Source organism: Furipterus horrens, unplaced genomic scaffold, assembly GCF_987537825.1.
Source record: "Furipterus horrens unplaced genomic scaffold, mFurHor1.1.pri manual_scaffold_2, whole genome shotgun sequence".
Classification (NCBI taxonomy): domain Eukaryota; kingdom Metazoa; phylum Chordata; class Mammalia; order Chiroptera; family Furipteridae; genus Furipterus; species Furipterus horrens.
The window spans coordinates 79713789-79731925 of record NW_028327172.1 but is presented as its reverse complement, the minus strand read 5'-3'; the positions used below and the strand labels follow the sequence as shown (position 1 = coordinate 79731925).

Here is an 18137-nt window from a genome sequence, read left to right as displayed (position 1 = left end):
CCCTTTTATATAAAGTATTACTAATAGAAAATTAAATTAACGCAAAAATAAATACATCCAGTGAAAGAATTAAGGCCTAAGAATTCTGATTTTCAGTGTTTTCTGTAAATTTCTATTAATAATGAGAGTCATTTTTCACTTTTTTCCGAATATTCACTTAAAAATTTGAATTCTTATAAACTATAACTATTTTAAACAACTTAAATAACAAAATTAACTTATTTTGAGATACTCGTAGGTTCACAGCAACTGTAAAATAATGGAGAGATCCTGTGTATCGTTCTCGCAGCCCTCTTTAATGGTAACCTCTTACATTACTTCAGTACAGTGCCACAATGAAATACAGACATTGATACCATACACCTACCTTAGTCAGATTTCATCAGTTTTACATGCAGTCATTTGTGTGTGTGTGTGAACTTATTCTATGCAATTTTATTGTGTATAGATTTGTATAGCAACCACCACAGTCAGGGTATGATTCTAGACTTTTGAAAGACTATTGATTTTCAATGATAGACTTATTTTTCCTTATAGTGTTTTGGAACAACACAAATTGACAAAAGAGCAGTGGGAAGAAAGAATACAGAACTGGCATGAAGAACATAGAGGAATGCTAAGGTATTTGGATGGTTGTTTCATAGTGTTTTCCTCAAATTAAAGTATTTTTATTTCATAACATTAATTATATCAGATTATCCACCAAAGATTATTTGACTTATTGGAGTAAAACACTAAATTTTAATTCAAAGTATTTTTGTAATTTGTTTGGTATCAGATACTCTTACTTAAATATGTTATAATAAGTTTTATTCCTACAGGGAAGATTCTATGATGGAATACCTGAAGATTGCACAAGATCTAGAAATGTATGGAGTCAACTATTTTGAAATAAAAAATAAAAAAGGAACTGAATTGTGGCTAGGTGTTGATGCTCTGGGTCTGAATATTTATGAACATGATGACAAGTAAGTAAATAGTGAAATCGTCATTAATCAGTTGTCTTGATTACCCTTATTGCTTTTTTTCAAATTAAAAGATAAGTTAATGCCACATAGGCTTTCAGATATCATATTTTCATTTTCCCAGCATCTTGTGGTTCCAGTTAACTTCTCAGTGTATTTGTCAAAATGAGTGGATTCATTTTTATTTGGAGTATGCTTCTTGATCTCTTGTGAGTTATGTCTGGTAACTTAGTTAAAATTTGTTTCCTCAATAGGTGAAGAACAAGTCATACTTTTTTTCACTACCCATGCCCTCTTAAGTAACTTTTCATTAGTTTCTTTAATGTTATGTCTGGCATACAGGTTGAAATTGAAATTAACATATATAAGAAATCAAGAGCAGTGAGACAATGAAATTAAAACATGTTTGATTTATTGTGTTTGTAACACTTTTGTTGAATATTTATAGGAATTATTTTGAATATTTTTGGACAATAGTAAAGTAGAATATCCCTGTATTAAAAATAGTGGACAGTGTAATTTTATTTTGAAATTGACCACCTATTTTTATATTAATATGAAGCACATCCAGGTCTTTTAGCAATTTTCGGAATGATAGCTACTATTGCTTTGTACTTTTAACTTATTTACCATACAACGTAAGCATCCAAGTCTGTGCCAATGAATGGCACCTTCTCCACAGGCATTTCTCTTTATTCTAGGTTGGCTCCGAATTTTTAGTTTCATTGTTACTGGTATCTAATAAAACACATATTTCTAAGCATATACATGATGATTCCAAATGAGAGCATTTTACTAATTTTACTCAGATGTATTTTTTCATTTATATTACAAAGCAAGTTAAAATGCTTTATCCAGAAGGGAAAATTTTTGAGAAGCAAAATTAACTTCAGGGCTATTATAGGCCAAATCTTTTTTTCTTTCTTTTAAAAATTATTATTATTATTATTATTTTTTTTTTTTTATTTTGGTTTTTCAATTACAGTTGTCCCCTTTTCCCCCAATTTCTCTCCCCCACCCAGCCCACCCCCTCTCCCGCAATCATATCCCTCCCCGCTGTCCATGTCCATGAGTCCTTCATACAGGCTCTTTAATTAAACCCTTCCCTTACTTATCCCCCTTCTCTCCCTCTCCCCTCCCCCCTATTGACTGCTACTCTGCTTTTTGTTCTATTTAGTTCCTTTGTCTGTGTTGTTCTTTAGTTTCCTGTATTAGGTGATATCATATGGTATTTTTCTTTCTTTGCCTGGCTTATTTCACTAAGCATAATTCTCTCTAGTTCCATCCATGTTGTTGCAAATGGTAGGAGTTCCTTCTTTCTTTCTGCTACATAGTATTCCATTGTGTAAATGTACCACAGTTTTTTGATCCACTCATCTACAGATGGGCACTTAGGTTGTTTCCAGCACTTAGCTATTGTAAACAGTGCTGCTATGAACATAGGGGTGCATAAGTTCTTTTGAATTGGTGTTTCAAGATTCTTCGGGTATAATCCTAGTAGTGGAGTCGCTGGTTCAAAAGGCAGTTCCATTTTTAATCTTTTGAGGTAATTCCATACTGTTCTCCATAGTGGTTGCACCAGTCTGCATTCCCACCAACAGTGCAGTAGGGTTCCCGTTTCTCCACATCCTCGCCAGCACTTGTTGCTTGTTGATTTGTTGATGATGGCCATTCTGACTGGTGTAAGGTGGTATCTCATTGTGGTTTTTATTTGCATCTCCCTGATGGCTAATGATGTTGAGCATTTTTTCATGTGTCTATGGACCTTCTGTATGTCCTCTTCGGAGAAGTGTTTGTTCAGGTCCCTTGCCCATTTTTTAATTGGGTTGTTTGTTTTCTTGATGTTGAGTCGTATCAGCTCTTTATATATTTTGGATATCAGTCCCCTGTCTGTGATGTCATTGGCAAATATGTTTTCCCATATGGTTGGTTTCCTTTTCAATTTGCTGTTGTTTTCTTTTGCTGAGCAGAAACTCTTCAGTTTGATGTAATCCCATTTATTTATTTTTTCCTTTATTTCTCTTGCTTTAGGAGATGTGTCCGTGAAGAGATTGTTACGTGAGATATCTGATATTTTCTTGCCTATGTTTTCCTCTAGGACTTTTATGGTGTCACGGCTTACATTTAAGTCTTTGATCCATCTTGAGTTTATTCTCGTGTGTGGTGTAAGTTGGTGGTCTAGTTTCATTTTTTTGCAGGTCCCTATCCAGTTCTCCCAGCACCATTTGTTAAAGAGGCTCTTCTCACTCCATTTTATGTTCCTTCCTCCTTTATCAAAGATTAGTTGACCATAGAGGCCTGGGTTTATTTCTGGACTCTCTATTCTGTTCCACTGATCTATATGTCTGTTCTTATGCCAGTACCATACTGTTTTGATTACAGTGGCTTTGTAGTATTGTTTGATATCTGGTGTTGTGATTCCTCCTGCTGTGTTCTTCTGTCTCAAGATTGCTTTTGCTATTCGGGGTCTTTTTTGGTTCCATATGAATTTATGGAGTATTTGTTCTAGGTCTGTGAAATATGTCATTGGTATTTTAATAGGGATTGCATTGAATTTGTAAATTGCTTTGGGTAGTATGGCCATTTTGATGATGTTGATTCTTCCCATCCAAGAACATGGTATTTGCTTCCATTTATTTGTTTCTTCCTTAATTTCTTTCTTCAATGTTATGTAATTTTCAGAGTACAGGTCTTTTATCTCTTTGGTTAAGTTTACTCCTAGGTACTTTATTTTTCTTGTTGCTATAGTAAATGGTATTTTCTTTTTTGTCTCTGTCTCTGCTATTTTATTGTTGGTGTACAGAAATGCCTTGGATTTCTGTATATTTATTTTGTACCCTGCGATTTTGCCAAATTCACTTATTATATTGAGTAGTCTTTTAGTGGAGTTTATAGGATTTTCTAGGTATACTATCATATCATCTGCATATAATGAAAGTTTCACTTCCTCTTTCCCAATTTGGATTCCTTTTATTTCTTTTTCTTGTCTGATTGCTGTGGCTAGGACTTCCAACACTATGTTGAAAAGGAGTGGAGAGAGTGGACAACCTTGTCTCGTTCCTGAGTTCAGGGGGAATGCTTTCAGTTTTTGTCCATTGAGTATGATGTTGGCCTCAGGCTTCTCATATATAGCCTTAATTATGTTAAGATATGCTCCCTTTATTCCCATTTTGCTGAGTGTTTTCATCATAAATGGGTGTTGAACTTTATCAAATGCTTTTTCTGCATCTATTGATATGATCATGTGATTTTTGTCTTTCATTCTGTTTAGGTGATGTATTATATTTATTGATTTGCGAATATTAAACCATCCTTGCATCCCTGGAATGAAGCCCACTTGATCATGATGTATGATCTTTTTGATGTGTTGCTGGATCCTGTTTGCCAATATTTTATTGAGGATTTTAGCATCGATGTTCATCAGTGATATTGGCCTGTAGTTTTCTTTCTTTGTTGTGTCTTGACCTGGTTTGGGGATTAGGATAATACTGGCTTCATAGAAAGAGTTTGGGATTTTCCCTTCTTCTTGGATTTTTTGGAACAGTTTGAGGAGGATAGGAGTTAGTTCTTCCCTGAATGTTTTGTAGAATTCGCCTGTGAAGCCATCCGGTCCAGGGCTTTTGTGTGCAGGGAGATTTTGGATTACTGTTTCAATTTCCTTCTTTGTTATTGGTCTGTTGAGACTTTCCACTTCTTCTTGATTCAGTTTTGGAAGGTTGTATGTTTCTAGAAATTTGTCCATTTCTTCTAGATTGTCAAATTTCTTGTCATACAGTTGTCTGAAGTAATTTCTAACTATCATTTGTATTTCTGAGGTATCAGTCGTGATTTCTCCTCTTTCATTTCTGATTTTGTTTATTTGTGTCTTCTCTCTTTTTTTCTTGATTAGACTGGCTAGAGGCTTGTCGATTTTGTTGATTTTTTCGAAGAACCAGCTCCTAGTTTCGTTGATCTTTTGGATTGTTTGTTTAGTCTCTATGTCATTTAGTTCTGCTCTGATCTTGATGATTTCATTCCTTCTTCTTGCCCTAGGCTTTGTTTGTTGTTGTTGTTCTAGTTCTTGTAGCATTGTGGTTAGGTTTTTTATTTGAGATTCTTCTAGCCTTTTCAGATATGCCTGTATTGCTATAAACTTCCCTCTCAGGACTGCTTTTGCTGTGTCCCACAGGTTTTGGGTTGTTGTGTGCTCATTATCATTAGTTTCTAGAAATTTCTTGATTGCTTCTTTGATGTCATTGTTAACCCATTCATTATTTAATAGCATGTTATTCAATCTCCATGAGTTTGGGTGTCTTTGATTTTTTCCTCTGAGGTTGATTTCTAGTTTCAAGGCATTGTGATCTGAAAAGATGCTTGATATGATTTCAATTTTCTTGAATTTGTTGAGGCTTGTTTTGTGACCTATCATGTGGTCTATCTTTGAAAATGTCCCATGTGCACTTGAAAAGAATGTATATTTTGCTTCTTTGGGGTGAAAAGTTCTATATATATCAGTTAGATCCATGTGGTTTAGTGTGTTGTTCAATGCCTGTATATCCTTGGTGTTTCTTTGCTTTGATGATCTGTCTATTGTTGATAATGGAGTGTTGAAGTCCCCTACTATGAGTGTGTTGTTGTTGATATCCTTTTTGTGGTCTTCTAGTATTTGCTTTATGTATTTGGGTGCTCCTATGTTGGGTGCATATATGTTTATCAAAGTCATATCTTCTTGATGGATTGTTCCTTTAAGTATTATGAAATGTCCTTCTTTGTCTCTTTTTATTGTCCTTGCTTTGAAATCCATTTTGTCTGATATGAGAACTGCTACCCCGGCTTTTTTTTCCGGTCCGTTTGCTTGGAATATTTTTTTATATCCCTTTACTTTCAGTCTGTGTAAATCTTTTGTTTTGAGGTGTGTTTCTTGTAGACAGCAAATATGTGGGTCCTGTTTTCTTATCCATTCCGTTACCCTATGTCTTTTAATTGGAGCATTTAATCCATTTACATTTAAGGTTATTATTGACGTGTATTTATTCATTTCCCTTTGTACCTCTGTTCCTCTCCTCTCTTGTTTTTTCCTAGAACAGTCCCTTTAGCATCTCTTGCAATGCTGGTTTGGTGGAGATGTATTCTTTCAGTCTTCCTTTGTCTGAGAAACTCCTTATTTCACCTTCTATTTTGAATGAGAGCCTTGCTGGGTAGAGTATTCTTGGTTGTAGGCCTTTGTTTTTCATTGCTTGAAATATTTTTGACCATTCCCTTCTGGCTTGTAATGTTTCTGTTGAGAAATCAGTTGATAGCCTTATCGGAGCTCCCTTGTATGTTATTTGCTGCTTTTCTCTTGCTGCTTTTAGGATTCTCTCTTTGTCTTGGAATGTTGCCATTTTAACTATGATGTGCCTTGGAGTGGGTTTTTGGGGGTTCCTCTTGATTGGAACTCTCAGTTCTTCTTGGACTTGCATAGCTTTTCCTCTCATCAGGTTCGGAAAATTTTCTGTCACTATTTCTCCTATCAGATTTTCAATTCCATGTTCCTTTTCTTCTTCCTCTCGTATTCCGATGATCCTTAAATTATTTTTCCTAATGCTATCCTGTAATTCCCTTACATCTTGTTCATATTTTTTCAATCGTTTTTCATTTTGCTGTATTGTCTGGGAGTTTTTCTCTACATTATCTTCTAACTCACTAATCCGATCTTCTGCTTCGTTTAGTCTGCTTTTGACTGATTCTACTGTGTTTTTCAGTTCAGAGATTGTATTCTTAAGTTCTTCCTGGTTCTTGTTAACGATTTCTATGTCTTTTTTTATGCTGGTGTAGTTCTCTGCCAGTTCCCTGTAATTTTCTTGGAGCTGCTGGTAACTTCCTTGAAGGTTGTCATAGTTGATTTTAAGGATGTCGAGTATATTGAGCTTCTTTACCACCATTGTTTTGAATTCCATGTCTGACATTTGGGCTATGTCTATTTCGTCTATCTCTCTTTCTGAGGATTCCTCTTTTCTTTTCATTGAGGGGTTATTTTTGCGTCTTACCATGTTGGATTCTTTTTGTTTTTATTTATTTATTTATTTATTTATCTATTTATTTATTGGGGGGGTAGTCTGCTTTGACTTCCCTCCTTTGTGGTGTAATATTCTTTATCGAAGGTCTGGGAGTTTCAGTGGTGCAGTCTCTTTGATATCCTGAGCCTGATGGTCTTAAGTTACCCTTTATGTCGTTTGTTTATGCTGTTCGGTTATATTTCAGATGTTCTTTGATAGGATCTTCCTTCTGGCTACTTGGTTGAGAGTCACTCTATCTGCTTTGTCTTGAGTTCTTTTGTGGATATGCTGTTAAAGACATAAACACACAGCCCAGGCAGGAGACCCACACCCTCAGAAAGTATCCCCCACTCTATCCTGCTATCGTTAGCCAACTAGCCCGTATTAATATAAATGTAAAGAGATTTGAGCTTTTATACTATAAGAAGAATAGATACGAGTTGTTTTTGGGGAGGAAAAATATAATTTTTGATAGAGGGGTTGATAGATTAATAATAGTTGAGACTGTGCAAGCCAGTTAGTAATATTTACATTGTATGTTAAGAAAAATAGAAGAAAAGGATAGAAAAATACTTAGTATAGTAAGAAAGTGGGATTGTATTGTATTTGGGTTTATATAGTAATTATATTGTATTATTTAAAGTAATAGGGGGGCTAAGCTAGACACACAAACGAATAAACCACTATTAAAGAGAAAGGCTGAGAAGGAGAGGTTATATGCAACACGTTAGAGATAAAGTTTCTTATTATTGGATGAGGTGGAGGAAAAACACTCCCCCAAAAAATCCCCAAGAAAATAGGAGAAAGAAAAGAAGAAAGAGAGAAAGAGAAGAAAATAAAAAATTTACCACAACCCCCCCCAAAAAACCCCAAAAGGTTAGCAAGAAAGGAACAAAGAAAGATAGAAAAGAAAGAATACAGAAGAAAGAAAAAAGAGAGAGAAAAAAAAATTGAACCAAAAAATATATATATATATATATATATACCCCCCAAAACCCCCCCAAAAAAAACCCCAGGAAAAGAATAAAGAAAGAAGGAAAGAAAAGAAATTATTAAGAAGAAAGAAAGAACAAGGGAGAAAAAATTTGGGAGAAAAAATTTGGAGAAAAAAAAAAACGATGTTTTTACTCCGTTTTAGCCTTGGTGTGTTGCCTTCTTTTTCTGGGTCCGCAGCTGGTCTAGTGTGGCAGGTCAGAGGTTCTTGTTCTTTTGCCGGACTGGTGTGCGCACCCGGTTGCCGCTATGGTGCGCGCCCGCGATTGCCGGCGCGGCGCGCTACCTTGCTGCCCGCTGTAGCCAGTTGAGGTGCCCTTGCGCGTAAGCCCCTGCGCGCTCTGACGGCCCGAGAGTTTGCCCCGCGGTTGGAGCCCACTGCTGCCGGGCCGCGGTGGTTCCCCGTTCGTGCCAAGGTGTCTCTGTCCGCGCGGGCGGCCCGAGCGCTTTCCCCGGGATTGGCTCCTTCTTTCGCTGGGGCACGGCAGTTCCCCGTTCGCGCCGAGGTGACCCTGCCCGCTCGGACAGCCCGAGCGCTTTCCCCGGGATTGGCTCCTTCTTTCGCTGGGGCGCGGCAGTTCCCCGTTCGCGCCGAGGTGACCCTGCCCGCGCGGACGGCCCGAGCGCTTTCCCCGGGATTGGCTCCTTCTTTCGCTGGGCCGCGGCGGTTCCCCGTTTGCGCCAAGGTGACCCTGCCCGCACAGGCGGCCAGAGAGCTCCCACTGACCCCGGGCTGAGGTGCTTTCACGCTCGCACGCTGCCCCGTGCCCTCAGTCCCGCTGAGCCGAGCTCCGGGAGTTGGTCTCTCGCCTCTTAGGGCAGGGCCAGGGACACTTGCGCTCAGTGGAATCGAGCGTCCGTGGGTCGCCGCCTCTCGCTGTTCCCGTGCTGCAGCCGCCCGCCTTCCCTCACCCGTCTGGGCGGGCACAAACAGAGCCTGCGCTAGTGGTCTGCTTTCCGGCCTGGGGCCCTGCGCCCACGGGAGCTGTCTAGGGGTGTCTGTGCACAGTCCTCTGCGTGTTCAGTGGGCCCTCCCTGTGCCCGTTGGGGCACTGATCTTATGTCCGTTGGGGAATGTCCGAGGGACGCCTGGACTCACGGCCCCGCGCACCTGGGCCAGTGAATGAGAGCACTTCCCTATGTGCGCCCCCGCGACCCAATGGTAGGGTTGAGGAGTGGATTAGCGCGCCCCTGCGCCTGGGCTCCTCCAGAACGGCCTACCACACCCAAACTTTCCTCCCCTCTCCACCATCCACTAGAGAAAAATATAAAGGAGAATTATGTTCTCACTTGCCCGGTAGCACGCTGTCTCCTGTCCTTCAGCGCCAATGCCACTTGGTCGAGTCCCGTCTCTGCCAGCGGGCAGAGATCCGCTCTCCGCCTGACTCCTCTCTGGGGTAGCCTGTGGTCGCCAAAAATCCTTTGTGTGCTTCCCGCCACAGCTCGGGCAGCCGCCCCAGTCAGGAATCCCGTTTCGTCCCCTTTTTCTCCGCTATCCTCACTAAACAGGTTGTTCCCAGGTGGATTTTCTCTAATCCAGCAGTGCCTTGGCTCAACTCCCGCCAATGTCCAGCTGCTCACTGAGATGTTCTGTCTGCAATTAGACCAAACTGTAGACGGGTCTCCGGAGCCTAAAACCGCAACCTCTCCTCACTCCTCCGCCATCTTACCTCTGCTCTAAAAATTATTGATTTACTTTTTATTGGAGTATCCATTATATATCTTGATACAGATAAAGATGGGGAATATGAAAGAGAGGGGTTATCTCAGGACAAGAGGGAGGGTTTGGGGATCATGGACAAAGTCTATTCTGTAATAGTTCAAGTTATAATGAGAATGTGATCATCTATTATATTTTCAATTTTTAAAAAAAAAAAATCAAAATAGGGTACAACTTTAAAAGGTTAGTTTGGTTCTTTTACCAGCTCTGCTACTAATTACCTTTGTGACCCTGGTCAAGTTATTAACTCTGTGAAATTTGTGTAACTGCCAGATACACATCACAAGATTGTTGTGAGAATTATATGAGGAAATTGCTTTAGAATTTTTTAAAGTAACATATAATAGGATAATATTACCTTAAAAATAGTTCCAGCAACCTCTCTATTAAATAGGTAACTGTGATTTACCTTAGTGGCCATTAAGGGACAGGGTGGTGCATGCATATTGAGTAAAGAATGTTTTTTGTAGAGAAAATTATTTGATATGTTACAGTCAGTCTGCTTCAGAATTAAAAGGACTATGAATAGGTAGAAGTTCATACTCTGTTATTCAAATGCTGACTAAATAGGCCTTTTGGCCAACATAGGTGTCACAGTTATTCATGCTCTTGTTGGATAGCAGTGACACATTTGATGGGGAGTCTGAAACAATGAAATATTTGACATGCAGAAACAAAATTACTTATTCCAATCTGATTCCCTAAATCTTTGTATTTAAGGTGGTAAATGGGGGCAACAGTTGTATAGTCATGGAGTCCAAATTTCAGTTCTATTTATCTAAATATTATATGAATGTTTTAAAAAATTTTGTGGAATATATAAGTCACATACTATAAAATTAAGCCTATTAAAGTGTACTGAAAATTTAGTGTTTTTAGTATATTCATAAATAATGCAAACATTTAAAAATTAAACAGGAAATAATTTTTAGTAAAATGTTCATAATTCACATGAAAAGTTATAAAACTATCTTTTTTCCTCTTCTCTTCTTAAACATATTTCAACTTAATAGTTGTAGTAGCTTGAGCCTAAATTGAGCTTGTGCAAACCTAAGAGGGAATTCCATCCAGGTTTGTGACACATTTATGAAATTTTTGGGATAGTCTTTGTTTTATGTGATTTTTAAATTTTTTAATTTATTTCTTTTTAGAGGGGAAGGGAGGGAGAAAGAGTGAGAGAAACATCCATGTGTGAGAGAAACATAGACTGGCACCCCCCCCCCCCCCCCAACTGGGGACTTGCTTGCAACCCAGGCTTGTGACCTTGGTAACCTTTCGGTTTGCTGGCTGGTACTCAATCCACTGATCTACACCAGGAAAGACTGTTTTATGTGACTTAATTAATCAAATGTTCCTTAAAATGTAATGTCAGTAGTATGTTATGAGTAAGTTAATACATTTTGAAAATCTGGAACTCTTAAAACTGGTTAACTAAATTAGCCCCCAAAAAGTTGATACAAATTTTGTCCATTGTTTCCTGCTTCTAACTAAAGAAATGTGCTCTTTTTTTTTTTTTTTAAGGTTAACACCTAAAATTGGTTTTCCCTGGAGTGAAATCAGAAATATTTCATTTAATGACAAAAAATTTGTTATAAAGCCAATTGACAAAAAGGCACCTGTAAGTAAAATTTTTAAATGTTTTATGTATTTTAAATTCCTGCTACTTTGCTATGGTATTACTTGAAGAATAACGTTGTTAATTTATTGAATTGCTCCTGAGAAATATTCTTTTTCCATAGTTTAACTTTCCTAAGTGATAAAAAAAAATGGTATTAAAAATACAAAGTTTTAATTTTATTACAACATATAAATATTAGAATTTTATTTTAACTGAAATTTAACTATATTAGGAAGTGAAGGAAAATAATCACCATTCCTAAGAAGCAATTTTAAAAAGCTTGTTTGTTGGTATCTAGAATGTAGCAAAAGGAGGCCTATTCTATATTTATTCTATTTTATAGAATGTTGCATCATGAACATTGTATTTTTGTAACTCGGAGTCATAAACTTAAATCTTTATATTTAAATAGATTCTTTGATTCATCTAATGTCGAGCATACTGTTGTATTGTTAGTAATTGAAAAGAAAAAGGTAAGGAGAAGATTTTTAGGTAAAAAACTTGACAGCCCTGAACAAAGATCAGTTTTGAGATAAATATGGCAAAAGGTAAAACAAACAAAAAACCCTCTTGAAGTGGAGGAACAGATGCTAATAGTTACTTCAGTGAAGAAAAAATAAATGGCATTTAATGTATTGGGAGTATAAGATTATTAGCCTCTCAACAAAACTGGTGGGGAATGAAAAGGTGAGGAACCAGTTATGTGAAAGTATGGGAATTAGGAAATCTTAATGATGTCTAAACTGTGTGTAATGTGACAATTGAATTCATACCACACATTAAAATTTAGTACAGATTATTGTGAGAGATACTGTCGTTCAGGAAGATTTTAAATTCAGAATACTTTATGTTTAGGATTTTGTTTTTTATGCACCTCGTTTGAGAATCAATAAGCGGATTTTGGCTTTATGTATGGGAAACCATGAACTGTACATGCGAAGAAGGAAGCCTGATACTATTGAAGTACAACAGATGAAGGCTCAGGCTAGAGAGGAGAAACATCAGAAGCAGTTGGAAAGGTATGGAATTTATAGCCTTTCATTCTTGATTGATAGAAGTAAGATATTTACAATTTAAGAGTGATGGCCTTGGATGGTGGGGCTCAGTTGGTTTGAGTGTCATCTTGTAAACTGAAAGGTCATGGGTTCAACCCTCACTTAGGGCACATGCCTAGGTTGAGGGTTTGATCTTCATTTGGGGTGCATGCAGAAGGCAACTGATCGATGTTTCTCACATTGATATTTGTTTTCCTCTGTAGAATCAATAAGCATGTCCTTGGATGAGGATAAAAATACATAAATAAAAATAAATTTAAGAACGTTCAGTTTCTTTAACATACTCAGAAGTTACATTTTACACTATTTTCATTGTATTAAAATTAAATGACAGTGTTACCACTATCCTCTTTTAAAAAGAATATGTATAATTTTCAAGTTAGATATCCAAGAAATATTTCTGAGTCAATAGCTTTTCATGATTTCATAGGTGTGCTTTTCTTTTATGCTTGCTTCTCACTGACAGACATTGGTTTGGATATAGTATGAAATTTTCAAGTTTGTTTTGCTTGTGACTTAGGGAAACAATATGCTGAATGTTTTTCTCTGAAACAGTGTCATGGGCCTTGTAGAACTCAAAAAGGCAGTGTACAGAGTACAGTAACACCTGTTCTCCCTACCAGCAACACTGATCTTTTTAACCATGGTTCACTTAAGACTTTCAAAAAAAAGATACTGTTAACTGTATTAAATTGAGAGATTTTGAAATGGAAAGATGCGTTGAAATTCTTATCAGCCCTGGAACCAGATTACTGGGTTTGGCAACAAAATCCCCAAATCTGATGCTAGGTTGATTTAAACTTTGTGCTTTGTTTGAAAAAATTTAGACACGAAATTGAAGTTAACCTTTATTGAAGAAATATTTGTAGAGCAGCATTATAATATAAGAAGTAGACTAGGTCCTAAGGAAAACAATGTTGAGGAGCCCTAAATATATGTAAATTTATATACTTCAAGCATATTGGAAATCACATGATTTGAATCTGATAAATAGGCCCTCTGCTAAGTATAAGTTTGCTACCTATGTTTTTAGTGTTTGTAATTAATGATGCATTTTTTCCTTAAATTTTCTGTGTAATTCAAGTCTTTTATTAACTTAGACTGCTTCTCTCAATTTATCTGCCTTAGAGAAGTTTACTGTATTACAAAATATTTTTTATAAAGGCATTAAACTTGCCAGTAATTCGTGACCACCCACCATTAAAGACACTAAGGTGGTTTGTTACTTTGAGTGGGCTCTGTCATTTTTGACTGCTTTCATGTGGCTTAGGATCACATTGTGGTTCTAGTATTACATGTTTTTTAACATAGTTCTTTATTGGGCTTTACTTTCCATATATTCAGAAATTACAGCCATTCTTTGTAGGGGATTGGCTCTAGGACCCTCACGGATATTCAAGTCCTTTATATAAAATTGTAGTATTTGCATATGACCTATGTATATCCTCCCCTATACTTTAAAGCTTCTTTAGATTTCTTGTAATACCTAATACAATGTAAATACTATGTAAATGTTGTGATACCGTATTGTTTAAGGAACAATGACAAAAAACGTCTGTACATTTTCAGCACAGATAGAACCATCAGAGGCCTAACTACATAGTACACATCAGCAACAACCTAACTTCTTAATATTTTTAATTCATGGTTGGTTGAATGCACAGATGAGGAGCCCAAAGATAGAGAGCACTGATTATGTTATGCATACTTATCACTCAGTCATGTCCTGTTTTGCTTGTCTATAATGCTGATATGTTACTTATTTCTTAAATATATTTGCTTGTTCCTATTTCTCATGCATAGAGGCGTGCTGTGTGGTTTTTAGTATATATAGTATGGTTACTTCCCCTGGCTGGTTTGGCTCAGTGGATTGAGCGTCGGCCTGCGAGCTAAGTGTCGCTGGTTCGATCTTCCAGTCAGGGCACATCAGAGAAGGAAAACTGACTCCAAAAAACCTCCGCTGCCTTGCGGCATACCTCTTCAGGGGAAAGGCTAAGGGAGTAAACCCCGACAGAAAATCTGGAGCCGGAGTCCCTAAGGCGGTTTGACGTTGTAGTCAACACCGGCAACTCCTGCGGCGCACCTGAAGCCAAGCTGTATTGACTCCGTCTTTCCCTTGGACCCTTCAGCTGCGAAGAGAGGGGGGGTCTGCTGCATGGGCAACAGCAGACCCTCCATATCACCCTGCCCAGGCTCTGTAGCTTCAGCTTCACTGGAGAGGACACTCCAGCGTCATCGCAAGATGTCGATTCAACACGGGAGGAGACAGATACCATGTCACTCCCGAGTCGGACTGCACAGCCATTCTCGGCGGTGCAGATAGACTCTTAGGAAGCTACACCATCGTCTCTCGAGACGGACGGCTGCCGACGAGTATGGTTACTAAGTACCAGTGGTGCTATATTTTAGTTACTTTAAGGCTTAGATGAAAATGGAAAACTTTTAAGTATATTTTTTGCCACAATAAGAATCCTGTGGTTCCTGTCTTGGATAAATTTTATAGCCTTTCATTAGCAAGCATTGTCTACTGTAGGAATTCAGTAACTGTTTCTTCATTTGAATGCCTAGAGGATGTTTTATAACATAGGGATTTGGCAGGTGTCAGAAAATCTTCATATACTCCCTGCTTTACAGCTCAGAAGAAGAGAAATGACAGCTCTATATGTGGGAACAATTTTGGTCAAGCTCATTGGCAAAGTAGCCAGCAGACGTACTGGGGGGATGCTCAGGTGTGCTGCCTGTGCTGCTGGACTCTCCTGGGCAGCAGCAGGAGTTGGGAAGGGGCAGCAAGCAAGCCTCTGCAGTACCTTGGTGTGTGTGATCCTATTCTTGCCCTGTAATTCTCATAACTGGGTTTTTCACAATGAAAATAGTGTTATATATTATATACCATGGGTTATTGGTCTCTGTAGCCTGTGGTCTGAAGTTATTTCCATCCAAATAGATGATGATTCATTCTGTAATCCTGAACATTTTTTTGTATGGCTAAAATTGTTGCCAAATTTAAAAACTAAGAGCCTCAAGTTTACAATTCTAATTTAGACACTCACGCACCAATTGTAGGTTAATTAAGGGATATTTTGTGTCATGGCTGGCTGGCTGCCTGTGTCAGTAGAACCCAGCTGGTGTCATACAGAGAATACAGGCTTTGGAACTAAATAAATCTGGATTTCAGTCCTCTTCTGATACCTGTTAAAAAAAACTTTTGAGTCACTGTTCTCTTATCTTGATATGAAAACAATAGTCGTACCTTCGAGGGTTTTTGTGAGACATAATGACAGCAGTATACAAACATTTAATACATAGTCTGAATTGAAGTTACACATTAGTCTTTTATTTTAAGAAAAATGTAATTGGGCCCATGGGATAGTCTTTAAAAAGTAAAGTATTCTAAAATATTATTTTTTGCATGTTAATACAGATACTTGATAGTTTATTAATATGTTATTTGCATTCTTGAAATAGAACAACTTGGTCAAATGAATGTTTCAAAACCCAAACTCTAAACAAAAATATTTACATCTGTGATTTAGAGTTACATCATTACACAAGAGGCTTCATGGGGAAAGTGGGACTTTACTAAAGCTTTAAAGTTAGAAATAGACTTGAGATTTAGAGAGGGGGAAGATATTTTCAGAAGAGGAAGCCAACATAAGCAAACATGTAGAGATAAGAATATGCATGGCTTGCCTAGGGGCCAGTGAATATACCAAGTTGGTCCTTGCAATTGAACATTGTTTAGGGGAGAAGCAAGCTCTTCAGTTTCATGAGGGAGATAAGACAGACCTGCAAAACTAGGTATAACTAAGGGAAGTGGTGAGCCAAAGGTGTTTGTTTTAATTGAACAGAGCTTTAGTTGGTGATGGCTGTAGTCAGGGGAGAATTCTTATAAGATACGAGGCACAGGCTTTGTAAGAGTGCAGCAGCGTAAACTGTGCATATTGTTTTAAATATAATCAAGTATCTGCTGTTCATTTATTCCATTTTTTGGTACAAAGGCTAATTCTCTGCTCCCAGCCCCCAACTTGCTTGTGGCCAAGTTACCTTTAGTCTTTTTTCCTGTTTCCATATCTCCTTACCTCTGTCCTTGAGGAAGAACAAATGAAAGGTTAACAGGGAAAAACTAAATGAAATCATCACTCATCTCCAGAAGGGGCCATATGTGTGCCAGAGCTCGACCTGACAGGTTCTGAGTTCATGGAATATTATTGTAGCCTTTGGGTCTAGCGATTTGGTTTGTGGTGTGAGGCTCAGGGCCTGCCAAGGAGGCAGGAAGGTAACTGTCCTGGGGACCATGGCGGCACTGGGTAGGAGTGAGCAGAGGCTGGGGAGGTGAGTCTTCATGCTAGGACTGCTGGCAGCCTGGCATCAAAAGGAGTAGCTCTTGCCCATACTAGCAATACTTGAAAAGTACTGTGCTTTTTTCGTCAGGGACAGCCTGCATTTTCAGCTTCCTAAAGGATACAGAAAAGGTAGCAGCCTCTGTGTTGGGGATTCTGGCAGCCACCAGGCCCTTATTTTGCTTAAGGAAATTGGGAAACTCATTCATTTAAGCCTCTTATCACACTCATGTCTCCAAGAGGGGTGGCGTCTCACAAGTCCTTAAATCTCTTTGCCTGCATATACTTGTATATACTCTGTAGATCAAAATAGGATAGGAAGAAAGAGGTGAATGTGCTGCAGAGTGAGGCCAAGTCTAGGGGGTAGGGGTGGGTAGTGGTTGACTCTTCCTCTTGCTGTTGAAAAAGTACCTTGTAGGGAACTTGAACATAGGTGGAGTTCTCCTTAAATGAATGAACTCCAGGCCCTAGAATCTTAAATGCTATGAAGATTCATTAAACCGTTGGGGAGGTGTAATGACTCCTAAACTTCATGTTTGATTTGGTGCATAGATCATTATCGATTATCTGTCTTACCTCTTGCTGACTTGTCACAGTTCTGTTTATCCAAGATGGAGTCTCTTTCTGTATTTGGGGCAGATAGGTATCTAAGAATTGCAGGAATTTTTAAATTTGGGGTTTACAGAGTAAGGAAAATGCCTTTGATGAAACTTTCCTCAAGAGTTTATCAGAGACTGGAGGTTAAGAAACTACATGACTGTGCCCAGCATTTAGAATTGATAATAGATAGCAGTGATGTCTTTTGGGAAGTATTTACACATACTCAGGTAAGTTTCAGAAATGAAACTATAATCCATTTTTTAACTAAAAAAAATGGCAATATTGAGTGTTGATTAAACTTATTAAGTAGGTAATATTTCTGATAATTAACAGAGTCTCCTCTAATTCTTATTTATCTTTATATTTCGGGGCCTCGACATAACATCAGATCCATGGTAGGCTCTTGGAAGATGTTCTATGAATGAATTGAACCATATTTAAAAGAACAGTCTCATTAGGCCCATGGCAGATGCAGCTAAATGATAGAGGCAGTCTGGCCACCTAGCTCTCCTGGTAATTTTTTTTGAACAGCATTAGATACATACCTACTTTCATGCTAATGAAATTGTCAAAGGAAATATAACTGATTTGTCATCTTGTATCTAAGCATAAATTGGTTCTACCTTAGAAATTAAACTTGCATTAATTTATTGCTAATTATTACAAATTGTTGCTTCCCAAGTTATTTTACTGTTTAAAATAAAAGAGGCTTGTGTGCTCCCTTCAAGCTCCTGATAACCTAAAGAAGTCATTTTCTTGGAAATGGCAACTGTGCAATTAACTGCTTTTGTGCTGACCTCTAATTTATTGTCAAAGTTCATTGAGTATG

The 18137-nt window shown here is 37.9% G+C and overlaps 1 protein-coding gene across 4 annotated transcripts in view; it reads left to right on the top strand.

Annotated features, from left to right (window-relative positions):
- LOC150018882 (radixin) overlaps nt 1-18137 on the top strand; it is a 120668-nt gene that overhangs the window by 45759 nt on the left and 56772 nt on the right. For all 4 annotated transcript variants that reach the window (XM_090265899.1, XM_090265898.1, XM_090265901.1 and 1 more), the window contains 4 exons: nt 538-621; nt 822-968; nt 11217-11313; nt 12169-12332. In XM_090265899.1, coding sequence (XP_090122025.1) covers nt 538-621; nt 822-968; nt 11217-11313; nt 12169-12332 — 492 coding nt within the window. The remainder of the gene's footprint in view (nt 1-537; nt 622-821; nt 969-11216; nt 11314-12168; nt 12333-18137) is intronic.